The sequence below is a fragment of the Rattus rattus genome, chromosome 2, assembly GCF_011064425.1.
Source record: "Rattus rattus isolate New Zealand chromosome 2, Rrattus_CSIRO_v1, whole genome shotgun sequence".
In the NCBI taxonomy this organism is placed as follows: domain Eukaryota; kingdom Metazoa; phylum Chordata; class Mammalia; order Rodentia; family Muridae; genus Rattus; species Rattus rattus.
The window spans coordinates 83,461,008-83,488,337 of record NC_046155.1 but is presented as its reverse complement, the minus strand read 5'-3'; the positions used below and the strand labels follow the sequence as shown (position 1 = coordinate 83,488,337).

The 27,330-nt window shown below is 39.4% G+C and overlaps 1 protein-coding gene across 3 annotated transcripts in view; it reads right to left on the bottom strand.

Moving 5' to 3' along the window:
• The window catches only part of Smg1 (SMG1 nonsense mediated mRNA decay associated PI3K related kinase), a 104,649-nt gene that overhangs the window by 20,329 nt on the left and 56,990 nt on the right, over positions 1–27,330 (bottom strand). For all 3 annotated transcript variants that reach the window (XM_032892821.1, XM_032892819.1, XM_032892820.1), the window contains 24 exons: positions 25,907–26,016; positions 24,310–24,457; positions 23,911–24,070; positions 22,523–22,643; positions 18,490–18,738; positions 17,279–17,563; positions 15,687–15,831; positions 15,437–15,575; positions 13,977–14,207; positions 13,637–13,814; positions 12,981–13,142; positions 12,213–12,430; positions 11,819–11,973; positions 9,504–9,726; positions 6,927–7,173; positions 6,325–6,554; positions 4,931–5,179; positions 3,996–4,134; positions 3,800–3,909; positions 3,457–3,675; positions 2,875–3,065; positions 1,845–2,017; positions 1,433–1,712; positions 132–404 (listed from right to left, as the gene is read on the bottom strand). In XM_032892821.1, the coding sequence (XP_032748712.1) occupies positions 132–404; positions 1,433–1,712; positions 1,845–2,017; positions 2,875–3,065; positions 3,457–3,675; positions 3,800–3,909; positions 3,996–4,134; positions 4,931–5,179; positions 6,325–6,554; positions 6,927–7,173; positions 9,504–9,726; positions 11,819–11,973; positions 12,213–12,430; positions 12,981–13,142; positions 13,637–13,814; positions 13,977–14,207; positions 15,437–15,575; positions 15,687–15,831; positions 17,279–17,563; positions 18,490–18,738; positions 22,523–22,643; positions 23,911–24,070; positions 24,310–24,457; positions 25,907–26,016 (4,635 nt within the window). The remainder of the gene's footprint in view (positions 1–131; positions 405–1,432; positions 1,713–1,844; positions 2,018–2,874; positions 3,066–3,456; positions 3,676–3,799; positions 3,910–3,995; positions 4,135–4,930; positions 5,180–6,324; positions 6,555–6,926; positions 7,174–9,503; positions 9,727–11,818; positions 11,974–12,212; positions 12,431–12,980; positions 13,143–13,636; positions 13,815–13,976; positions 14,208–15,436; positions 15,576–15,686; positions 15,832–17,278; positions 17,564–18,489; positions 18,739–22,522; positions 22,644–23,910; positions 24,071–24,309; positions 24,458–25,906; positions 26,017–27,330) is intronic.

The following is a 27,330-nucleotide window of genomic DNA, read 5'->3' as shown; positions in this document are numbered from 1 at the left end:
AGACAAGAGAAGACTTCAATTCTCAAGGAAAGTGCATAACACTGGTCAAAACTAATAGTGTTTTAAATCTGGAATTAAAATAAAACACATGAAGACAGTAAGATGATCTAGCATGAAGCATACTAGCTCACCTTGTAAGAGTACAAAGGGCAGAAATAATGACACTTGCTAGACTCAGAGATCCTTCTTCTCCATTTTCGTGAAGAAAAACTTTAATGCAACGCTCAATTTCTTTCAACTGATCCTCACAAACAGGCACAGTGACAGCTTCTTGCTTCAAGCGTTCCACTTGTCTAATAAGTCTGCTGTTTATGTCTGCTGCATACCGCTGAAGGGTCATTTCAGTGGCAGTAATGAACTGACAGACTGTTGGAGGGGGCTGAGGAGCATACTGCATCTCATATCTATAAAAATAAAGCAGGTGCTTGCTTATATTAATATATCCCTACATATAAATAACATTCACAGTGTACAATGAGAAAATTGCATTTTATTCTCAAAAAGTAAAAATCATTACCTGCATTTCAGAAAAGTCTCAAGAACATAAGCTATTTCATAAGATGCAATCAATGGCAGATAACTTCCTTAAATAATCCTACCATGTAAACATCTTCATCTACTAATTAGGAGAAACAGTGTCTTACAAGAGAAACCTTGAATGAGTTCACATTAACATCCTCTTTCTCCCTCTGAAGTACTACAGGAATGGAGTCTTCAGCATTGCAAATTCCATGTATGTTACACTGAATCACACCCAAGTCCTGAGTAGTTTGAGTCAGTGCCTACTGGACAAGGCTGGCTTCAAACTTGCAATAAGCATCCTCTTACACACCAAGATATCTGGGAGTGATGGCACAATTCTGTAATCTCGGCTACTTGGTAAGGTGACATAGGACAGGCTTTCTCAAAAGCATACAACAAAGTAACAAAAGGAACTTCATTCAACTTTCATCTATCAACCATTTTTCATAAAAAATAAAAGGCAAATGCAACTGCGCCAGCTCATTTTGTCAACTTGGCACAAACCTCAACATACTTATGAAGAATTTTACCTGAGAAAATGCCTCCACCAGATTGCCTGCCTATAAACAGGTGTGGAGGGTATTTTCTTAATGAATGATTAATGGGGGAGAGCACAGCCCATGGGCAGGTGGACGAGTTGTATGAAAAAGCAGGCTGAGCAGGTTAGGAAGACTACTTACTGCATAGTTTCTGCATCAGTTCCTGCCTCCAGGTTTGCTGCCTGGAGCTTCTCCCCTCACTTTCCTTCATGCTAGACTATACATGGTAAATTAACCACTTCTTCTCTAAATTGCTCTGCTTATGGTCTTCATCACAGCAACAGAAAAAAGTTCTAACTAAGACAGCAACTTACAACACAACCCTGCTTCCCTCAGTGTGAAATGAAGAGAATGAGATGCCTTCAACTCACTTCCTATAGAGTTCTTGGCAGCGTTCTACTGTGGTGTTGCAGATGAGCTCTTCCATCCAGGCCTTCCATTGTTCAATTCGATGTTTCTGGAATATTGCTTTTGGATACTGCAGAGCGACAGTTGCATAGTGATGCAGCTGTTCCAGACAGCCTCGGAGCACAGAGCGCCTCTGCTGCAGCAGAGTACCAACTTCCCCCTCTAGCTGCTCACACTGGCTGATGAGGTGTGCTTGGCCAGCATTCTGTAGAAAGGCTGTTGCTGGAACATAGCTTGGGGGACCTTGTAGCAAAGACAGACACAATGAAACCATTTCTAGTCAGTAGTCATTGAAAGCAGACTCAATTTTAAGACTCAAAAATTAGACTCCCATCCTCTCAAACATACAATGACAGAATCCACATGCTCACATACCAAGGTCCATTTGTGTGCTTATCTCTTGAAGCAAACTTGCAAGCTGAGTTGCTTCTAAGTTATTGAATGCAGCCTGATAATGTGTTATCCATTGTTCAAACTCATTCAGCTTCACCTGGATTGCTTCCTGAACAGCTCTTTGCTGGGTCTGTAGTTGAGTATGCTCAGAATATCTAATCAGGAAACCAAAACCAAAGGTCATTTGCAGCTCTTACTTCTATCTAGATAGAAAAGGCTGGTCATTTTAAATATTTAGACTAGTTAGCTCCTTTTGAATCTCAAGGGCACTGTTCAAATGTCCCCTTGTTCTAGTTTGTTCCAACCCTGCAATTCTTTCAACTATGCTCAAAACATTTCAAATAAACAGTAATGGTATGCTGAGTCTGAGATTTCTTGAAGAAAAATCTTTATAGACTAAAAGCCTCTAGCAATGGTAGGCACACATATTCAACAACTGGTTACCTGCTATGTTCTGTATGTTTTTAAAAGTTTTATTTACTTATTACTTTCATGTCTGTGTATGACTACATGAAGTTTATGTGAAGGAGCCCGGGGAAGGGAGGAGAGGACTAGAGCACCTGAAACTGAATTTATAGATGGGAGACACCATGTGTGTGTTGGGAACTGAATGCAGATCCTTGGCACGATCAGCCAGTGTTGTTAACTGCTAAGCCATCTCTCTGGTTCCTGTATGCTTTATTTTTAAACTCAAGGAAGTAGGTAACTGCTACAGCATAAATGAATAAAAGACTCATCACACACAAGCAGAGAGAAAACCAAGCAGAGAAAAACCTAGGTTTTCTAAATCTAAGTGCTCTCACTCAGTATATATACAATTCTGTCCAATAAAGTCACAGAATTAACTACAATAAATAAAAGAGACAAGTATCTGTACTTTGAAATCATGGCCATTAACAGAATTCATACCAGTTGCTGAAAATTCTAGTTCAAACTGAGAGTGTTTACACAAATACAAAATTTCTCTGTAACAGTCTATATCAAGAAACACAAATCAATTATTATTTTCAACCTGTGTTGCAGAGTGCGAGATGGATGATCCACTCCTTCAGCTCCTTCTAGAAACTCTATTTCCTCCAGCAGTTTGCCCTGCAGCTTTTCAACATCTGTCAGCTGCTCCTGCAGGCTTAGGTATTCATCTAAGCTGCTGTCCAGCTTGGGAAGCACAACTAGCATCTCATCCCGGTTCTTAAACCAGTTCACCTGGAAGAGGGTTGCGATCAGGAACGGTAGTAAATAAGGGTACATCTAGGTGGACTGCTTTACCTAAAATTCCAACTAAGAAGTTGATTTGTACTACCTTTGACAATCAATATTTACATATACACTGCCATTGAGTGAACAGATTCACAGGCTACAGAAAGTAAGGCTGAGATCTCTGACTACTGAAAGGGAGGAAAAGCTATTTAGTTATTATATTAGCCACTTAAAATGTTCACTGGTATAACTCAAAGGAGTGTGAATGTGTCTGTGTGAGAGGGCAGTCTAACAGAGATGACAAGGATTCCTCATACCCAGAAAAGCCCTAACATACTCAACATCTGCTCTGTTAAAAAGCTGACACAGTGAGTGACATAACATCTTTGGGCTTCACCTTAATCTCAGCAACTCTGGAAGAAAAGAGGCTGCGGGTAATCTCACGCTCCATCTCTCGCTTACTCTGCTTGCTCTCGGCCTGTTGGCCACCTCCACCATAGACAGCACCTGCAAACCCAGCCTCACCGCCGGCTGTCCAGTCCACCAGTGGGTCATACACAAAAGCCTCCAAGAGTGTCAGCAGAGTCTCTCGGCCTCGTCGCATGATGTGGAGAACCTATTTTTACAAGTGATTTCAGTAAAGTCAACACAAGTTTCCATATGAAAATGTTTTATGACTTCCTCCCACGGATTTTGCTCATTAAACAGTCACACTACATAACAGAAGAAGAAAGGCATACCTGCTCACAGGAAAGCCTAAAAACACCTTCTACTCCAGTTACACCCAGTGCTGTTTCAATGTTTTGTGTCATTCGAAAAGGCACTTTCTCAGGAACTCTAAGGCTTTTACCTTAAAAAGACAAATCATTTTATTTTTGCCCTTAACACCAAAATAGCCTGACCTTCAAATAAATGTAGAAGCCCATTTCATCTTACCTTTTTCAAAGCAAACATTATAATCTATGTGAACTACTTCTCCAGTTGTCATATCTATGAGGACGTTATCCAGATGTCTGTCTCCAAGGCCAATTATGTAGCCAACCATAGACATGACAGCGGTGGATCTTGCATAGGACTAAGGAGAAGGAAGCAGGTAAGCATCACGGGCCAATCTTCCTCCAACAGGCACTAGATGATCTCAGGTCAATACAACTCTATAATCCTACTCCCTTGTTCCAAAATAAACTAATAATCACACAAAACACTCCTTAAGACTGCTGCACATGGCTGCTACCCAGGCTCTGTAATATAAGGAGCATTTAACATTGAGATTTAAGGAGTATCATGAATGCTTGGTGGCGGGGGGAAGTTATTGTTGCTAAAGACAATTTGTTCAATTTTTAATTATGTGTCTATGTGAACAGACAGGTGTACATTGGTGCAGTCCAGAGAAGGCCATTTAAAAAGGCATTGAATCCCTCAGAGCCAAACTTACAGGCAAATGTGAACTCCCAGATATGGGTGATGGAACCAAACTTGGGTCCTCTGAAAGAGTAGTACATACTTTTAGACTCTAAGGCCCCTCTCCAGGTTCAGGAATAATGTGGATAGTTTCTGTTTTGTTTTCCCCCTAAACAGGCTGGTCTGGAACTATGGAGACCAGGCTGGCCTTTAACAGATATCTGCCTGCCTCTGCCTCCTGAGTGTTGAGATCTATAAAGAACTTCAGCTTTTTTCATATTTACTTTTTAATTTTACCCATCATTCCCCACTACCCTTCCCTAACAACCACTGCCACACTTGTCTAACTCTCAAGTATAGGAATCGACTGCAAGGTCTGGAAGGAGGGAGAGAGACTAGAAAGACTAACAAAGAGAAATCTGATCAAAGTCAGGTAATATTGGTGACACCTAACCCCACATGCTGCATACCTGTGTGACTCTCCACCACTCATCGGGAGTGGTGCAAGATGACCAGAGTTCTTTGGCCAGAAGGTTTGGGGGTGTGGCCTCCATTAACTCCTCCAACACTGCCTTCATCACATGGAGGGGCCAATCCCTCCTTGACACATCCAGGCTAAGGCCAACTGTTTTCAAAGCAGGACCAATTTTACTATAGTAAAGTTCACTAGGACGCGGTACAATGCTGGGATTCTGAGGAGTCTGGTAGGAATCTTGGGCCTTAAAATTTTTTTTTAAAAGAAAAGATTAATTTTACTTACGGAAAGACAAAAACTATAAAGTATTCTTTTTAAAACTGATTTTTTTTTTCATAGCATTCTCTACTTGACTGGCTACATTTTATATTTAAAAAACAAAGCAAAATCAAAAGTAAATTCTTCTGGACTATTTATCTTGCCTTTCTTGTGACTGAGTCTGTTTAAAGATTGGATTCTCCCTAAGGTTCCTTGAGGTCCAACTTAAAATCCAATCTATAATTTATAATGCAATTCACTTTTTTTTTTCCTTTTTTTTTTTTTTTTTTCCGGAGCTGGGGACCGAACCCACTGAGCTAAGTCCCCAACCCCCGCAATTCACTTTTAAAGGCATAATCCACTAGTGCATATTTTCATTCTTCACTGATGATTTACTCAGTATGAAATAAACATAGCTATTAAGAAACATGCTCCACAAAGTCAGGACAGCTCCTTAAGCTCTTTAACTTATTCTTTGATAACTGGATTATAGATCCCTGCTTTCTTTTGAAACTTAGTTTCCCAGGCTGAAGGTACAGGAATGTCTGGCATTCTTGGGGCCATGGAATTAGATTCCCAAGCGCAACAAAAATACATTAAAAAATGAAGAGAAGCATGATTCTTTTCAAGCTCCATTAGCTTTTACTAACTGCCTGTACAATGTCCTTGGCCTCCTACTCAGTTCTGCTGCTTCATATAATAAATTTCACAGGTAGTTGACTAAATGAATTTCAAATTAAAATTCTTAAGTCTGATTCAAATTTTAAAATTCACAGGAAGGTACAAAAAAGGTACAGTAGTGACCAATAAGTCAATGTTCTTATTTAAATATTGAAAACAAGCTAGGTTTCAAAGCATTTTATTATTTATAAATTTAACTCAAAACTCTTAAGAGCATTTAAGATGTGAAATATCAAACTTCTGAGCAATTAGCAACTACATATATTTTAAAACTACTTTTCAAGAAAGTGTTCCTCACCACCACTTAGTAAGGGCATCAACTCTTGCCTACTCTAACCCATTATTTGCATATACATATGTCACACATCACACAGTCACTAAGATTGCCCTGATACACACTTGTTCATACATAGTCCAGTAAGAACACAGTGGGCTTGAATTTTATCAAACCTTTTGTGCTTGTAAGGCAGCTTCCCGCTGTTGCCATCGTTTGTAAAGACCAAACAATGGTGTGGCTCCATCCACCCACTGGATCAGCCCCGATCTCGTTCCCAGTGGTGTTACAGAATAGTGCCGTGCATGGAATCGGGGTGTTTCCTGCCGATTAATTGTAGCAAACATAGTATTCACAATAGATAAAAACTGCATGATTCTCTCATCCAGATGCAAATCTTCTAGTCCTATGAATTCAAAATCAAAATTAGCATGATAAGTGACAAATGTATGTGGGAGTACACTACTTCTTACATTTTCAGTTAGCACGAACACAGTAGGCAGACTGCAGAACAACAGCAAGTTGAATTTGATGGTATTTAGAACTATTTTTTAACACTGAGTTGTACTCAGTTGGTCTGCTTATATAAGTTCATAAGCAAGATGCAGAGTGAAACATTGTGACATGCAGCCAACCAATCATTCAAAATCACATAGGACACAATACAGAATTTCATCTTTAGCAGTCCTATCCTAATATGCATGCACACTCACATGGACACACATACCATTAACAGTCACACGCTTGTCTTAAAAATACAACTTAGTTTTAGCTCTACCTTTGAAAAGGTAAGGATAGCTCTTTCCATCTGATCCAAGAAAGAGGAGTTTCTTGGGCTTGGTTTTAGTTGGTAAGATAGTGATAGTTCCACCCACACTGTGAATTGTCACAGTGTCTCTGGCAGAGACTTCTCCAGGGAGTGCAATTTCAGTGTTAGTCATGGCAGCCAACCAAGGACTGATCTCATCAAGTCGCAAGATGTAGCTTGCTCGTTTCTGCGCTCTCTGTTGCAAACTCAGCATTATCTATATTCACAGGGCAAAAACAAAAAAACAAAAAACAAAAAAAAAACACAAGTCTGCATTCTGGTATATATAACACATTTTCTTCTCACTATTCTTGGCATAAAGGTAAACCCAATCACCCTCACTATACACCTGCTGTTCTAGTTCCTATGTTTGATTTGATGCTAGGGATGCAGACCACCCTTAAAGTAGGGAGTGCTGTGCTAATGTTGTATGTGATTACTTTGCTAAGACAACACCCCCTTTGGACCAAATAAAATAAGAGAATCAAGAGGACTCATGGGAGAAATTCCCACAGAGGTCTATGAAGTCGTGGGCTATGCATCAGCAAATCAATTTTGCCATAGGACAACAGCAGATACAGCCTTGGGACACCAGCTGCAAAGTTACTGATACAAAAGTATAAGGAAAAAGTACAGCTCTATCATGAATTTATAAGAGGTTGTACAGAACTAAAGAGCACAACAGACAACACTGTACCTGAAAGTATTTTAACAGAAGTAACAGTTTAAAGCTGACCAATTGAAATATGAAAAAAACATGAGACCACAATGCTTTATACCACAGGGAGCAAGGAATGTATCACCCACAGATCTATCCCAGGGGAACAAAGAGTCAAGCACAGCTCTATCCCTGTTTATAGCTAATGTATATCTAATTAAAAAACTAATATATAAACAATTTTCAGTAAGATGTTTATAAATTAAAAAACCTGGAAAATCTCCCCTTAATCGAGGTAACAAACTAGCATGTTCACATAAAGAGACTACATTAAGTCAAACATGGAGCAGGGATGGAAAATCCAGAGATTCAGGAATGTTAAGAGTGCTCACCTAAAATACAAGGTCCCTTAGGTTTGACAGCCAATGCTATCAACATGCAACAGCAAACTACAACTTTAAATAAAAAGATGAACATTTTATGTGAATGGATGTTTTGCTGCCTGTATGTCTCTACAAAAATGTCAGGCCCCCTGGAACTGGAATTGTATAGACAGTTGTGAGCTGTCACGTGGGTGATAGGAATTAAGTCCACGTCCTTTGGGAGAGCATCTCTTAACCACCTAAACTTTAATCTTAAAAACTTTTCTCAATGACACAGCTCCTCCAGGTTTTTAGCTAATAAAAACAAGTAAGAAACTGGCCATGAACCACAAAAACCTGGTCATAGAAACATAAGCTGACTGGGCATAAGAAACACCATAGTGAGCTCGATATATTGGCATATACCTTCAATCCCAGTACTTGGGAGGCAGAAGTGGGTGATTCTATATGAGTTTGAGGCTTACTTGGACTACAGAGGGAGTTTCAGGACAGCTAGGCCTACACAGAGAAACCTTGTCTCAGAAAACCAAACTAAACCAAAAGGAAGCACCATAGTTTGTATTAGTTTTCTTGTCTAGTATTTCAGGATTTTATTTTCTTTTCTTCTTTCTCTTTTTCCCTCCCAGACAGAGTTCTCTGTTGTCATCCCTAGATATTCTAGAACTCATTTTGTAGACCAGGCTGGCCTTGAACTCAAAGATCTGTCTGCCTCCTCTTCCCAAGTGCTGGGATTAAAGGTATGAGCAACTGCCGTGCCCAATGAGTAAGCAGTTTTCATTTACTGAAGCTGTATGCATTTTGTCCCTACGTCTGTTTAGATTAATGTTTTCTTGTTTCCATGGTAGTAAAGCCCAACGAAGAAACCAGCTAAAACCCTAAGTGTCAGAAAAAGGAGAAAAACAAGAAAAAATATGATACAAAGTTCCTCGACTGATGGGGTGCCAGTGCTATGAAAGAAAAAGACCACAAAGACAACAGAATTAAGGAGAACAAGACAAAGATTCTCAAATATCTGACTCCACAAATCATTCCAATCAACAAATTACTATACTGATGACAAAACAGGTCAGTATGGATCCATCTTATTACTTCAGAGAGCATTTTCATTACTGTAAATCAAAAAACCTGAGCATTACTCCAAAAGTTCTAGATTTTTGGAGCATTTCAAATTTGCGATGCTAAGCCTGAAAACTATTAGAAATAATTACTTGTCCCCTTAACAACTATAGGCAAAAAACTTCAACTTCCTCATCTCCTATGAGAATGCAAAACAGCAGCTAAGGCTAACGCCTTACAGGATATGCCTAGTATATACAGGCACAGTGTTCGCCGTCCTCCCTGCCTTCCAGTCCCCACGCTCCACTTTCTTGACCAGTAAATAAAACAAGATAACTTCAGCAGGCTTATAAAACTTTCATCTTAAGTTCCAAGGTCAGCATGCTGTTTTAAGTTTGTGTCTCATGGGGAACATTCCACATTAACAGCACTTTTAAAACTGCTTTGTACCTCTTTAAATGGAATCCAGCTGCTTCCAGGCTTGGCAGGGTTGGATGGGGTCTTTAGTTTTTCAAGGGCATTGTCAATGGCATCACCATAGTTATCCTGAAACCACTTTTCATGAGGGGTCTCTGCAGGGGCAGCAGTGATGCTCCGCACGTGCTCCAAAGCAAACACGATGGGCTTCATCAGTGCTGTGTGTTTCTCTCGCATGATGGCAATTTTCTCTTCTCTGACCAAAGACATTTTCATTCAAAAATTTATTTATTAAGAGTTTTATATAAACATAATTTAAATGTATCAACTGTTGAGTAAACAGTATCAAAAAACAGAAGTAAAATACTGACAAATAACTTATTACCTATTGCTGTTTTGAAAAAAAACAAAAAAATCAATAAGACTGCTTTGACTTTCAGTTAGTTGTGTTAGTGAAAATGATCTGAGCCCTAATCTTAATCATAAGCAAAGACAATGCAAAATGAACCAGATATCCAGATGCAGAAAAATTACAACTACCAAACTCCTTATCCAAAGCATAAGGGAAAGGGATCTTTACAAGAGATCTAACTGTGATTCCTTGAATATGGTACCATACAGACCAAACTGATGACTGAAAATAGTGGCAAATGCTTACAAGGTCTTACCCAGAATTTTTTTCCATTTCCTTTCCTTTCCTTTTCTTGGATATTTTCTTTATTTACATTTCAAATGTCATCCACCCCCCTCTTGGTTTCCCCTCCAGAAACCCCCATCTCAGCCCCCCATCCCTGCCTCCATGACGGTGCCCCCCAACCTACCCACTCCCTCCTGCTGACCCCGACACTGGGGCATTGAGCCTTTAGCAGTAATAAGGGCCTCCCTCTCCTCCCATTGAGCTTAATACTCAGTAAGAAAACACAAATCAAAACTACAATGAGATACAACTTAGCATATATGAGACTGTGAACAAAACTCCAGAAAACTGCCACTTGTTGCCTGAGAAATGGCTCTGTAGGTAAGAGTCTACCACACAAGCATGAGGCTTTGAATTAGAATCCTCAGAAGTCATGTAAAAGGCAGAAAAAGTGGTGAGAATGCCTGTAATCTCAACGCATGACAAGAGATACTTGGTAGTGAAAGCGGAACCCCCAGTAGCTCATGGATCAATTAGCCTTATGCATACAGCAGAAAGCGGGTGGGACTGGGGGATTCTACCTTAAATAATGTGGAAGATGAGGCCCAACACCCAAAATTGTCCTCTAACCTCTTTGGAAAGGCCATGGTGTGCATGTATACACACCATACATAATATATACAAGCATACAATTAAATGTTGGCAAAGATAGGACAAAATCAGAATCCTCGTGCATTGAAAATAGGAACATAAAATGGCACAATCTTTATGGGAAACATTCCTTGGCTTAAAGAGATAATCACATTTGTCAGCAAATTTACCAAGTAACGTACAAAATAATCCAAGGACTCAGTCAGTTACTGCACACCAAGGTTCAGAACAGCTTGTTCACACAGCTAAAAACAAACCCAAGTCTCTAAGAGATGAATCAAGAGTAAAATTCTGGTTTATGAGGCTGACACTGTGGTTCAGCTGAGTATTTGCTGATAACCAAAAGTTTTCAGGCTTATCCAAGACCCACATGGTAGAAGGAAACCCAACTGTGTACGTTTTCCAATGACATAGATATGCACAGCATATATACATGATAAACTTTTCCTAATCTAGAAAATCTATACAATGCAGAACTGTTCATAATCATGAAAAGAAACAGATCCATGCTATAGCAAGGCAAACCTTGAAAACCTAGAGTTAAATGAAAAAGTTACAAAAGAATATGATTCCACTGACATGAGACACCTAAAGCAGGACAGTTCATAAAGGAAGAGCAAGAACTAGAGATAATGAGAGGCAAACAGTTTATTACTAAGTACAGGGCCTATCTGAAATTGGACATGATTCTAGCAGTAGTTGTAATGAAGGCACTGTACTGCCAGAACTCAAAATGGTTAAGACTATGAACTTTGACGTGCTGATTAACACATTAACCAAAAAAAATAGGGAGAGCACTGGAAAGATGGTTCAGTAGTTAAGAGCACCAGCTGCTCTTACATAGGATCCAGATTCCGTTCCCAGCACCCACATGGCAGCTCACAACCATTCTTAACTCCAGTTCCAGGGGATCCAATGCTCTCTCCTGACTTCCATAGGCATCGGGTATACATGTGGTACACATACATGCCAGCAGGCAAACACTCACACACATAAAACAAGTAAATCTAAAAGACAAAAGCAGCAGCTTCATCTTTCCAGCAGAGGAGTGAAGACATACTTGCGCAAGGTGTTGTTGTTCTGGACTCTCTTCACCTCATCCTCCAGCTGCTGAATTCGCCTCAGGACGTACATATGCTGCTGTAACAAAACTCCCAGCCAGAGCTCATCCCAGAGTACAGTGACCCTACGTAGCTCTGCCACAAGCATCTGGACCTGCAGACACAACACATCCACATGGCTCACAAGACAGCATCCAATTAATACAGAGGTAATGCTCATTTCTCAAAAATTCATCATCAGCGCCATCAATATAGATTAGTGAGACCAATTCCAATATTTGTAACGCTTTGGCTCTCTGATATGATTCTCCTAAGAGATATTAGCTTTAAGATTTGGGGGTAGGGGTTTGCAATGACTACTACTTTATAACAAACAAATCAATTTTTTTGTACCTGTAAAACCATCGTTGGATTTGCAGAGGATAGTTTATCTACAATTTTGCTGTAGCAATCCTGCATCATGGCCTGATCTTCATTTAAACCACTTTTAGGTTCATCTTTGTTGCTATCCTGAGAAGCAGGAGGACTTCCTCCTTCACATTCAGAAACCAGCAGTTCTTCTCCTTGAATATTTCCAAGTAAAGTTGGGATTGCAGAGGAATACTTATTTCCTACAGTGGGATACAACAGGAATACATGCGCACACTAGGTATGGAATAAAAGGGGACTCTACATCACAGAACTGTGCATGAGCTTAAGATTATGATGTTCTGATGTTTATAAATACTGTAAACTATAGGAGGAAAGCTGGGGGAAGATGGTAAGCAAACAAGAAGCCTCCCTACAGTATATAGAGCATTCTCTAATGTTTACCTTAAATGGCTCCATGCTAAGCTCCTGAAGTATATAGTAAGGAGTAATAACATGCAAAACGCATAGACACATAGTACCTACTTCAGTAAGTCAGAGCCATTACTAATTAAAAAAAAAAAACCTACATACCCTCAACTTTGGAACACATCACCTAAAAAGACACTTAAAAATTACTTGTAAAATAATTTAAAGCAGCAAAATTTTAGCTGGAAAAAGGAACACCTGTCTTTAACCCCAGCACTCTGTGAGTGCAAAGCCAGTCTGTTCTATATAATGAATACCAGGCCACTGAGGGTGATACAGTCAGACTTTGTTGCAAATAAATAAATATATTTTAATGTTACATACCTGAAGCCTGGGATTCACTGCTAAGTGATATGGTTCCTACTATTGCAGGATACAGTATGAGGTGAGGGGAATCTTGGGCTACACGGCAAAGGAGGTTACAAATACTCTGGCGTACATACACTTCAGGGTGGTTTAAGCGTGAGAAAAGCTGTGGAATAATTCCTTCAGGAAAAGAAAGCAAAGTTAATAAGACCTATGAATTTTAGGAATGCAAAAGGATAAAACCTAATTATGTCCGCATCAGCACAGATCTTTAAAGGCACCAAAGTTCCCCCTGAGGTAGCAAAGGCCCATATGAAATCATTCTTGATTTGCAACTGTAATCACAATCAAGAGGAATGAAAGCACTGACTAATGTTTAACATCTGCCTTAAAGAAGGCAGATCTTAACTGTGACAAAGGGTTACACTCTACACTTATTTCACCACCCTCTCCAAAACTGATTTTTGATAATGAATAGTTTCTGCCTTCTAGCCTCTCAGCTCTCTACAAGGTAGGAAAGAGGAGAGGTTTTCATGAGACACCAAATAGTCCAGGTAGTCCTATTAATCAGTATGGCTGTTCACTAACATTTTCAAATACAGAGAACAGAGAAACTATTTCTATCCCACTCAGAAACATATTTACTCAACAGGGCATCTTATTTAGGCCATTACCTCTCCATGGAGCAGTAGGGGTTGTCTCCAAGCCATGTTCCAGATACTGCCGGAGCTCACCAGCATGCTTCACTAGCAATCTGAGCAGTCGCAGGGTAGCCATCACAATCACATCATCAGTGCTCTGCTCTGCTCTGTGACTTAAATGGAGCCTGGGGTCATCCTCATCTAACAGAACCTAAGTGAGCAATTAAAGGGATAAGAAAACATTTCTGCTACTCTTCGTCTATAGAAAAGAAATTCCACTGGGTTCGGTCCCCAGCGCCGAAAAAAAAAGGAAAAAAAAAAAAAAGAAAAGAAAAAGAAATTCCAAATGAATTCCCTTAGAATCCCCACCTACCTGACCAGCATTCAGCTTAAGGAAAGTAAAATATGCACTGCAAGACAATTTGTACAGGCTGAAGATTCGGTCCACAACTTTCCTCCACACTTTAATAACACCTTCCGTTGCATTTTCATCCAGTTCAGAAAGCCAGGGGCAGCTTGATATTAACTGCCGCCAGATAACATCGACCATGTCATCATCCTCATTATCTTCACTCTCTGTTATCTGTAGTGTTATATCTTCATCCTAAAGAAAATGTAAACACAGAATAATACTTAACATGAAAAGGAAGGAAGATACATGATCTGACTATCACATGGAGACATTTTTGCCATATATGAAACACTAAATAACTCCAAATACTAAAATCATTGGTAAGCTTCTCTTTATGATATTGCTTATTAACACAGCCAGTAAGGCAAAGATTAAAGATTGTTGGAATTTTCTGTTTTTAAATGTTTCTAAACTACAATATAATATTCTGCCTGTAGAAAAAAAATCTGTTCAAGGGATGTGAAACAGAACATGAGCAACAAACACTACTCTATTTACAATATTTTGAATGCACCTTAAAATATTTTTAACAGAGACTCATGGATACAATTTTTAGAATAGAATTCAATCAAGAGAATTTAACTTTAAAAAAAACAAAAACAAAAACAAAAAAACCCACAACCCCACACCTTTGGCTACTGCATCTACACATTCAACAGTTATAGAACTGTAAAACTGTAAAACTTATAGGACACTTTGAGGAGAAGGAAAACACTGTCCAATGTAATTTATTTAATTGTTTTTAAAGGTTTATTTGTTTATTTCATGTATGTGGGTACACTGTCACTGTCATCAGACATGCCAGAAGAGGGTATCAGATCCCGTTATACAGATGGTTATGAGCCACCTTGAGTTGCTGGGAACTGAACTCATGACCTCTGAAAGAACAGCAGTCAGTGCTCTCCATCCCTCCAGCCCCTCTCGAGCCCCATTTGTTTAATCTTAAATGCATGTGCATAGACCAGGGATAGGGATGGGGGTGAGAATATCTCCCCATAGATGTTCCCAGGTAGTCTTGTAAAAAGCCTTACTTTTCCCCTCAAGAACCTAACTTCAGATAGAAAGAGTAATTAAGAGAAATTAGATTTACATAAAATGAACTTAATTTTCAACAGGACCCTAAAAAATCACACTGTTTCTTAAAAAATTATGATTTTGGGGTTGGGATTTAGCTCAGTGATAGAGCGCTTGCCTAGCAAGCCCAAGGTCTTGGGTTCGGTCCTCAGCTCTGGAAAAAAAAAATGATTTTAGGAAAAAGACAACTTTAGGTCATCTTAAAAGTCAGGATATTTTATTTGCAACACTAACAGCCTAAACCTCATTCACTATTTAATAAAGTAGCCAATTCCCTCAAAAACTGTGAGTTGCAACAGGAATCTTGGAACTACTCCCCCAGATCCACTGTATCCTGTTTTCCTTGCCTGAATTCCTGCTGGCCGACATACTGCTTGTCCAAGAATACCATATATTCTCTCTTTCTCTTCTTCAGTTATAGTATCTGGAAGCAGATTTTGAACTTCAGATTTTTCTCTAGGCAACAGACGAACACCTTCTCCCTGACTATAAAAATAAACAAGTCATCAAATATTTCAGCTAGCAAACTCTCCCAATGACATTTTATATCTCCATTTTGCAGAGGGTTATATCAACTGCACATTGAAACATACATACCTGGCATTGTCAACCACCTTTCTGCCCCACCTATAAGCCCAACTAGCCAATGCTGCCCAAGATTTGGCTACTTCAGGTGCCTGCACTGAAGACAGGTGATACAACTGTCCCAAAATGAAGTCAGGTTCTCCAACTCCAATATGCACTGCCACAATAGGGAAAATAACAAGAGTTCAGCATTACATTCACAAACGTCTAATGCTATTCTGTTGACCTGTTAAGACTCTATTATTTGTAAACAAGCAATAAGACCAACATTATCACAGTACATAATTTGTTATGGCCAAAATTTGGATACTTTTCTGCAACGTGACTATATTAAAAGACATCAGTCTCTCCCATCAGCTTACATAAACATCTGTGGACATATCTGTACCTTTAATGATACTAATCTTTAGCAACAGCTCAGGTGTCAGACATGCTATAAAATGTCTTACATCCTGCTTTTGAGAATTCTATTCCCTCATGAATAGAATCATTTTAAACATTTGGAAAAACAATGAAGAAGTGATAAGCATACCAAGGAGACCCACAGAATCAACAGATCTTTAGTTCTATCCTACATAGGGAAAACTGCCTGGTTTAGTGAATTCATATGCCTTGACATACACTGATTTTAAGACCTACTTCTTAGAAATATCAAGACCTGGTTAATATATACACTAGAATTAATTTTTAAAAACTAGTGCACAACAAAAACAAAATGTAATTTAAACCAAGCTTCAGCACAACAAAATAGAGGTGTGTTCTCCTGTGTCAGGTAAAAGATTAGTTATGTCCCAAACTGTTGCATACATGAGGCTCAGAGTCTATAACCAGTAAAATACACAAACACACAAGACAGTGCCACCTCCCCCTAACTCAGCATTTAGGAAAGTCAAGAAGGAAAATTTTGAGTGTAAAACCAGCTAGGCTTGTAGGAAGATACTGTCTCAAAAAAAATATATAAAGCTGGTTTGTGTGATGGCATAGTCCTTTAATCCCAGCAGTTGGGCAAGAGAGGCAGGGGGACCTCTGAGTTTGAGGCCAGTATGGCCTACATAACAAGTCCAGGCCAGCTGGATCTACATAGGAAGGCTGTATCTCAAAAAAAAAAACAAAAAAACAAAAAAACAAAACAAAAAAAAAAAAAACAAAAAAAAGCAAAACTGGGGAGTAGCATGGCAGTAGAGCACTGGCCAGGCATGCATACCCAAGAGCCTGGGTTCAATCTCTCACACCCTCTCCCTCTCAAAAACAAAATGTTTAGATGAATCATCCATCCACCTATTTCTTGACCAATTAACTTTGTTAGTATCAGACAGAATAAGAAACTTGAAGCTTTCTATGTTCCAACAACCAAATGTAATGTAACATAAGCTATTGCTACATGTCTGTTGTTCCTAACACTCCTTCATGAATCAAGGTAAAAATACCCCTCTAAGTCAGGAAAGCAACCTGCATCTGAAAGATTAGACACACAACAATAAGTTACTGCCAGGCAAAAAGTTTTTGTAGTTGAACTTTTTGTGGCAAATTATAGCTAGCAAAACATTGATTTTCACACTTATGAAGTTGGTATTTTTAAAGCTAACAAAACAATGAAATCATACCTGTAGACTCACTCTCAATCCGAGGGTGCTCTTCTCCCACTGTATTAGCAGACGGTAGCTCTATAAGAGCGAGTATATTCCTAGACAAAGTAGAAAGGCCTGAAAGGTTCTGCTGCTGCTGAGCTCGGTACACCTGCCTCAGCTGTCCCGAAATCTCTTTCCATTCTGCCTGGACCCATTTAGCCAGGGTCAGAATTGACTTAGCCACTGCATATTCAGCTTTCGCAGACTTGCAGAAAGATATAGCACAAGAACTCAACATTTCCATTGCGTGTGTTGACTGGCCTACAGGAAAAAAAACACACATATAAAACCACTAATTTACCCTTAATAGTGAAATTATTTCAAGATGAAGTAATTACTTATTTTTCTGTTTTTAAAACATAAATTCAAGGTGGTGGTGCATGCCTTTAATTTCAGGTCTTGGGAGGCAGAGGCAGGTAATCTCTGTAAAGTTCAAGGCTATACTGGTCTACAGAACAAGCTCTGGGACAGTCAAAGCTAGACAGAGAAGCCTGTCTGGAAAACAAGTAACAAACAACTTCCTCCAGCTCTAGTTCTGGAGAATCCAGCACCCTCTGGCCTCTGTGGGTATCAGGCACATATGTATGTGGTACATATAGACACATGGAGACACTCAACACTCAAGAAGCAGAAGCCAGCCTGATTGACACAATGAGTTTCAGGCCAGCTAGAAAAGTTAGACCTTGTCATAATAACAATAACAACAATAAAAAAAATTCAGGCACTAGGAAAATGGAACAGTGGGTTAAATGCTTGTTGTATAAGCATTGAGTCCCTACAGTTTGAATCCCCATAAATGCAAGGTGGGCATGACAGACTGCCTGTAACCACAGCACTCTGAGATGGGGTATGGATTCAGGTGAAAAAGGCCTGCCCCCGTAATGTGAGACGGATGACAATCAAGGACATCCACTGTCACCCTCTGGCCCACACACATACATCATACACATGAAGGGAACTTTTATGTAGGCATGGCTCTTAGAAATACAAATAAGTAGGTGCACCACATTCCCCAAAAGGAAACAACTGAATCCAGGCATAATCAAGGACCATTGATTACGATTCTTACTGGAGGACACTTTTGGAAACTACTATTAAAGATCAATTATAAAACACCAGCATGCAATAAGCAACGATCTACAAAAGCTCAAAATAATTTTTTCTAAACATGCATATAGTTAACTAACCTGCTGTGTATAACAATTTGGTTTTTTCAATATCAAGCTCAGGCCCCCATTTTTCATCCACTTGACCTTGAGTAGACAGCTTTTTAAAATGCTGGACTAAGTCCTGGGCCGTGGTTGTCTTTCCCAGCTGAACCTCACTGCACTGTGCCAACAGTCTTGTTGCCAGTGACACATTCCCCCGTTTTCTAGCAAATTTTGCAGCCGTCAGACCTAGTTCCATGAGATGGCTTCTAATTGGTACTGTTTGTTCTGGAAAGAAGAAAATGTTTCATTAGTTCTCAATTCCAGATGGTGTTTCTGAAGCATATTCTTCTTCATCTCTTAACCTCAAACCTCAACAGCCAGCACAGTACTTAGCATATAACAATGTTTAAGTGAAGAAACACAACCAAGCAGAGCAAACTGAAAATCATTCTCTACAAGAAATTAACTCGTAACAGCTGAATTGTCAGAAAAGAGCCTCCATCAGAGACTGGAGACAGCTTGTCGGTTTAGAGCATTTGCTACTACTCTTGCAGGAGCACTTGTATTCCTAGCACCCACATGCCAGCTCCAGGAATACAGCACCATCTTCTGCCCACTCATATACATAAAATAAAACACATTTTAAAAAATGGTGAACATTAAAAAGGAAGGAAAGAGGGAAGGGGAGGGGGAAAAGGGAGGGAAGAGAGAACCTTGGTCAAACAGCAGGAAAAGAATAAATAAAGGTCAAAGGAGTCAAAGACCCCTTTCCCTTTCGCTGCCCCCTGGACAAGGAATCTACCCTGAGACTATCAAAGCCATACCACTGCTATGATTCCTAACCTTATACCCTAGAACAGGTAGTCCTACCTGCCAGTGAACACCTACATTCCAAAGGCCTTGGAATGTGGGTTAAGTGAATTCCCTGTAACACATTGAAACTGCTTTTCTTCTGTTTCCTCTTTCTCAAAGAAAGGCCCACAGCCTGAGCAGGTGCATGGCAATTATATTAGAATTTACTTACAACTTTTACAAATAATTTGCTTTTTTCCCTATTATTGTCATTCCTAAGTACCTTGCTTATCAGCAGGAAGCTGGTCCCTTTGCCTCACTCTTAGCTTCCTCTAATCCACAAGCCAACTTTCAACTGAAGTGATCACACAGAAGTAAACCTGGAACTTTATTCTTCCTAAGAATCCACTGAGCCCTTTTCACTGCCCTCTAAAAGAGGAGTTTCCACTGCTGCCTTACATTATCTCCCACCTCTACTCTCTCATGCAAACTGACTCACCTAGGAATTGTTTAATCGGTCTCTAACATTCACATCCTGAGTAATGCACCCTACCTTCCTCTTTTCTACCCCCAAATAATTTCTGATGAAATGTTACTGCCTCCTAAAGCTTTCTATTAACTCCTAGGGTCAAACCAAAGATTCCTGTTATATGCTCTTTTAGCTGTCTACATATGTACTCATAGTGCTGTGACATTCATTCATTCACTGCTCAGTTTTCCCTGCTGAACTCAAGAATCTCCTTGGTTATAACAATGAAGACAATGGGCTTACCTTGCTTGTCACGGGTACAAGCTACTTCTAGATTTTGTCTAATCAATAAAACTGATTGGGAATGGAGTTGTACATCAAAATGTTTGGTTACTGACTTTCCAATTTTAAGCAATGTTTTATATAGCAAGGAAAAGAGATTGTGGTATTTTCAACCCCATTTATGCCTCATCCTGGGCTAAGGCTTTTATATCTCACCTCAAAAATGAGATAATTCTCACATAAATTCTAAGAAAAGCAGCTCAGAAATGCTTCATGTTAAGGGCTCTCAATTTGCAAATGCTGAAGCAGTGTTCTAAACCCAGTGAGAGGCTATCTTAGGCAGAAGCCAATAACTATCTAGTAATCCAAGGCCTATTTCGGAAGTGGATTTAATTAACATTTAACACTTCAGATTTATTCAGTAACTTTACTCACTAAAACTATAGAACTGAGGCAAGGTACTATTCTAAAGCAAAATAAAATCCCCATAACACAAGAGACATTTTCCTTTAAAAAAAAAAAAAGACATAAAATTTGTACACTCATTCTCTAATATTTCATTTGAAGCCTTTCAAAATCTTTAACATTTGTAACACATATTAAATGAAGAGCTTGTACATAGAACACATAAACAAGCCTTATTACTTCATTAAAAATGGGCAAAAGATGCTGGGCATGGTGGCATACACATTTAATCCAAGCACTGGATCTGAGTTCAAGGACAGCCTGGTCTACTTTTAATTCAAAGACAACCAGAGCTACATAGTAAAACCCTGTCAAAAATAAAGAAAAGGCTAGGCATGGTGGTCACACCTCAAATCCCAACATTCAGGAGGCAAAGACGGCCAAATACCTGTGAGGTCAAGATTACCGAGTACTTTGGGGAGAGGGAGGGACACACCGACCCCCAGAGACAGTCAGACAGACAGAAGGAGGCAGGCAGGCAGAGACAGACAGACAGACAGACAGACAGACAGACAGACAGACAGACAGAGAGAGAGAAACAGAGATAGATCGCCCCATACCCAATAAAAAAAGTAGGTAAAATGTTAAGACATGAAAAGTAAAGCACGCAATAGTATCTGTGCAAAGAAAGTGATGAAGAAATGTAGTAACACCAGGGGAATACAAACTAAAACCATGAACTAAAATTACACCCACTCCAGTGACTAAAAAAGAACAAGAGAAATGGAGTGTTCATAAAATACTAAAAAACATAAAAAGGTACAACCACTATCTAAGAATTACTTACAAAGTTGAACCTGACTCAACAGTCTCACTCCTACACTTTAACTCAAAAAAAGACACAGCCCTGAGATTTGGGATCAATCCCTGTGGGATTGAACATGAATATAGTGACAGTTTACCCTGTCAACTGGACAGGATTTAGAATTACCACAGAAACAGACCTTTGAATGCATCTGTTCAGGGTGTTTCCAGAGAGGCTTAACTTTGAGAGGGGCAGACACCCCAAAAAAAAAAAAAAAAAAAAAAAAAAATATAGGCACTAGTCTATGGGCTGGGGTCCCAGACTGAACAAAAAGGAGAAAGCAATTGACCATTAGCATTTATCTCTGCTTCCTAGTGGCAGATGTGACCAAGGACCTTGCATTTCTGTCTCCATGATTTCCCTATCGTGATGAACTGTACCTCGAACTCTGAGCCAATACAAACCCTTCTTTCCTTAAGTTTATTGTCAGAATTTTACTGAAGCAACAAGAAAAAAGTCATAGAAATGTTCACAGTAGCTTTGTGCTTTGCTACCCAACTAGAAAAACTGAGAACAAACTCATACCACATACTAGAGAATGGAAAAATAAACAAATGATGACACATCCATACAGTGGAATACTACTAGACAATAAAAAAGGCTCACTCTACTAACAACTAAACATGGGAAAACTTTAAAAATACCATGTAAGCTAGAGATGCCAAATAAAGTAGCACACAGCACAATTCCATTTATGTAAAGACACGGCAAAGATTAATCTAATTTACAGTGATAGAAAGCAAATCATCAACTGCCTAAGAGGGGCAATGGTAAGAAAAGGAACAGAGAGACACAGGACTTTCTGGGCATGCAGAGGAAGATGAGAGAAAACGCAAACTGCGTACTTAAATGTGAAATTTACATCTCAGTAAAGCTCTTATTAAGAAAAAGAAAATCAGGGCTGGAGAGATGGCTCAGCGGTTAAGAGCACTGACTGTTCTTCCAGAGGTCCTGAGTTCAAATCCCAGCAATCACATGGTGGCTCACAACCATCTGTAATGAGGTCTAATGCCCTCTTCTGGTGTGCCTGAAGACAGCTACAGTGTACATATATATAATAAATAAATTTAAAGAAAAAGAAAAAGAAAAAGAAAATCAGGCCAAGAGGGAACATAATGCTTTTAATCCCTGTTCTTGAAAGGCAAGTGGATCTCTGAGTCTGAAACCAGCTTGGTCTACACAGTAAGTTCAATAAGGGGTTGGTGGAAGAGTTAAGGGCAGGGGAGGGGAGGGGAGGAGATAGGATGGGATGTTACCTTTAATTTTCTCTAACAGTTGATTCTGGTACATGGTATATCTCAACGCCTGCATCCAAGGCCGCACATCATGCTGTTTACATGAGCGAAGAGCATCACTAAAGAGTGGGATAAGACAGTCCTGGCAGGAAGACAAAGACTTGTGTAAAACAATTTTTCCTAATAAGCTCTGGATAGACTACAACCTTTAGATCTATTCCAACCTTTCAGCATGTCTCTTGCAACCTGTGGTTCATCTATTTGAATACTTGGTCCCAGCTGGTAAAACTGTTTGGGAAGGATTAGGCAGTATGGCCTTGTTGAGGGAGTAAAGTAAATGGGGCCAGCTTTGAGGTTTCAACATTCAGTGTCTCTCTCTCTGCCTCCAGTATGGAAAAAAAAATGTCCAGTCTCAGCAGCCATGCCTATGGTCTGCCATCAAGAACTCTAACCCTCTAAAGCTATAAGCGCCAAACCAAATACATTCTTTTACAAGCTGCTTTGATCATGGTATAAAATTAAAGCATTAAAAAAGAAACTAAACTATACACAACCAAAAAATCTTAGTTTTATTAAATAAATCCAGGATGTTAACTATAATTTGACAGTATATTTACTAATAAAGTACATTTGTAAAAACATGTATTTACTATAAACCAGAATTCCAGAAAAGCATTCAACTACTGATTTCTATAATTTTCAAAGATTGTAATTCCTTTGCAAAGGTTCTCTCTTTAGTTGAAGCTTCCTCTATTTAGAGTCAAATCCAAAATTTACCTTTAAGAAAAACCAAAAGGTCAAAACCTCAAGTTCTTCTGACTGCCCTATACTACCACAAATGAAAATCTGTCCAGAGGGGCAGGAGAGATGGCTCAGTGGTTAAGGGAACTGGTTGCTCTCCCAGTAGCCCCAAGTTCAATTTCCCAAAACTCACATGGCAGCTTACAACCGTCAGTAATACAAGGATCAAACATCCTCATACAAACAAGACACTAATGTTCATACAATAAAAATAATTTTTAAAAAAAGAAAAGAAAATCTGTCTAAAAATGTATCTTAGACTTCTGAGTTCACCAGTTTACTCAATCATAAATTCTACTTTAAAAACTGAGAAAAATGAAGTTTTTGATCTATCGTAAAAAATCACAGAAAATGCTTACAAAAAATACATTTCAGGGATGCAGAGGTGGCTCGGTGGATAACGGCACTTGTTGCTTTCAGAAGAGCAATGTTAAATTCCAAGCACCCCCATAGTGACTCATACCTATCTCTAACTGCACTGTCTTCTCCCAGTTTCTAAAGGTACCATACATGTAATTGGTGCACAAACATGCGTGCAGGCAAAACATTCATACACATTTTTTAAAAATGCAAGGAAAAAGCCCAAAACGAACAAGTAATCTACATACCTCTGTTGAAAGTCTATTAGAAACTGTGTTCTCCAGTGCAGAGGAGCAGTAGAGCTGCAGGGTACTCAGTACTGGCAAGGACTGTGACACCGTTAGCGTAGACAATCTTAGTGGTCCAATAGCGATGCGTGAGGTTTGCTTCAAGTACTTTACCACATTTCTGAAACAATGTATTTTCTGTCAATTAACAAGATTCTTCAGCTTGTAGTCACTAATGTCAAGTCACGAAGGCATTATGATTTGGCAACAAAATTCAGGGGTCATAAAGAAAAGGCAGCCTGCTGTATAGTAAGTAGACTACAAGCAAAGTAAGACATTTACTTTTAGTGGTTTCAACACATCACAGTTTCGATCACAGCATCCCTTGCAGCCACCTGCCAATGTACACTACCAACTCACTCGGTTAAGGACTGCCATTTCTGATCTTGTTCCACATGGTTTAGAGCAGTTGCCAGGAACACGGAGCTTCTCAACAGTTGGACTTCAATGGATTTCTGAAGCTCCCGTGGGTCTGGGCTTAGCATGTTAGGAAGCAGCTTTTTCATATCTAAAAAAGTTAGATAATAAAATTAATTTGATCTTAATGTACAAAAGTATTAATATATTCTAGTAATACTTAGCATTATTTAACATACAATTATACTTCCTGCCTCTAAGAATTACCTGCCCTTAAAAGTGCAGACACTAGAAAGCAGCTCCTCCTTTTTATATTCACACTTTGCTCAAAAGTAGATTAAAATGTGATTCTAAAAAGGATTGAACCATTTAACTGAATTTTCCTCCACTTTAGTTCATGAAATTTAAGCTCACTTTTTTAACTTATTTAGTGGTGTGTACTATGTGTGCATCTGGAGGCCAGCGGTCAACCTCCAGTATTCTTTTTCAAGGATCATCCATTTTTATTTTGAGACAGTCTCTCACTGGTCACCCTTAATCCACCTTCCTTTCACTGGGATTATAAGCATATATGTGGCTTTTTGACACAGATCCTGTGGACTGAACTCAGTGCTTCATGCTTGTGGGACAAGCATTTTAGTGACTGAGCTAGCGTCTCAATCCCAAGTCTATTTGTATACTTAACTAAGTAGTAGCCAATTCATTTATATCAGAAAAACTAAAATAATTCTAGAACAGGTAAACTATAATTATTATAGACTTGAAATTAAGTTCAGAGATGAATACACTCAACAGGTCAACTCACTAATTTAGCACCTTCTATAAGAAACCAAAGCCACCAAGTACAGTGGAGCCTGTCTTTAACCCCAGCACTCAGGAGGCAGAGGTAGGAGGATCTCATGAATTCAGGCAAAGTTGACATACTGAGTTCCAAAGGAACGAACACACACACACACACACACACACACACACCACAAACTTTCAGAGATGAAAATTAGTTTTAAAATAAATTTAGCTCTCATTCTTAAAATTGAATGCTTTTTCTAAAATGGAAACAAAAGGTTAATTACATAGAAACAAAACTGACATACTGCCTTAGAACAGTTAAGAGGAAAACTGCCTTTTCAGTCACACACATGCCGAGAATGACCCTGGTTGGTTGTTGTAACCCTCCACAGAGGTACTTGAGAGTCTGACACATTGCAGCCTACGCTCCAAGGGGGGAAGCCTCAAAACCACAGCAGACCTCTGAATGTCACAACAGCACTGTGCAGTGTGCTCATCAAAATGGAAACTATAAACAAACACTGTTTTGTACTTTCTCAAGCTAAATGTCTACATCCATCTCAAAATATTAATATCTCCTCTTTCCAATTTAGTTTTAACTGAGCCATTTTTCATTTGCTTATCAACTATTAATAGCACAACCCTAATTCTGTTTCTTTGCATAGTCTTATGTCTCTAAATAAATACACAGAAAGTTACCAATAGTCTAGGGCTCCAAATAAACATAAAGACACTTGTATTTCCTAGGGAAATATAAGCTATCCACATTTTAAAGAAATTTATTATGAAAAAAATTAAAACCATTCTCAAATACCTATTTTTTCTTTTGACCCTCCAGCAAGCAGATTAATATTTTCTCCTGGCAATAATTCCAACTGCTCAGTGCATTCAACAAACTCTCCAGACTCGAAGCTGCTTAGTGACCTGTAATTAAAATACCCATCAGCTTGTATTAGGCCTTACCAGCCCTGTGTAACCACTGGGGGCTGCATTTACAATCAAAACATTGTTTCATCTTGAGGTGGCTCCTATCACCTCAGTAACACTACAGTTGCAATGACAGGAAAACAGGAAGGGCCTAGCTATGACACCCAGTTGAACTTGCTCACCCGTGTCTCCTTCATCTTTCTGTGTGCTGTAGTGTGTGATCCAGGTGCCTGTTAATACACTGGCAGCAGATTCTACAGTATGTCTTCAACACTTGCTCTCTCCAAGTCCCTGCATCCTGCCAGCTGGCCTGTCTCCTCACCGAGAGCCTACACTCTCTAAATCTATCATCTAAGTTTTGTACCTTAGCCCTGACTTGTTCACTGAGACCACCTTTGTATTTTATGAGACTTGTTTACCCTCCCTGAAACAATTTCAATTTTCTGTTTTCTTATCTGCAGCCATCTCCTACGGCCCTGGTGCTCCAATGCCAAAATGAGATGCCTCAGTCATACTAGGCTCCACACTACTCTGATGTCCTATAACAGATACTCTCCAATAAGGAGTAAGATTTATGTTCTCAATCTCTCTCTTCTATCTAAGGCAAGCTCTCCATTGGTTTGGAACTCACTTATATAACTAAAGATGAAAGTCCTGACTCTACCTCTCAAGTGCTGGGATTACTGCCTACACCACCCACCCGCAGCCCACCTTGACTCCCATGTTCAACCTATCTGCCTCTCACTGGTCCTATCACTAGGTCTGAATGCAGCAATGGAAATGTTCTTCAGCTGCCTTGCCCAACTTCTGCTCCAACCTACACCAGTAATCAGCTGTTTCTCGAGTGAGACAGTGAGAGCTAAGTACTGGCCGCTGATGAACTGTTCATGTCTAGTGACCAAAACAAGACCCTGCGTTTTCTGTTGGCAGGATCCCCATGTGCCCACTGCTCTACAGTTCTTGACTTTCAGCTGCCCTCCTCTACCAAATAAAACAAAAAAAACTTACGATTTTGATTTCTTCTGCCCGTACTGCAATCTACCAAAGCTATCCTAAACGGTCCATGCCTTACTACTTTCCTTGAGACACAGAAAAGATACGTCTACTTTATTCTTTGTCAAGTTTTTTTTTCCTCCTGTTTCTTCACTCTCCACTTTGAAGAGCTGGAAGCAGTGTTTTGTCCCACTACACTATATAGCCTGATGCTCTCACAGATTGTTTGTTATCAGGAAGGTGACAGCGAACCAACTCTGATGAGCTTTGCCCTACCAGCCATGTGACTAAAATGAAGTGATTTTCAAAATTAAGAAG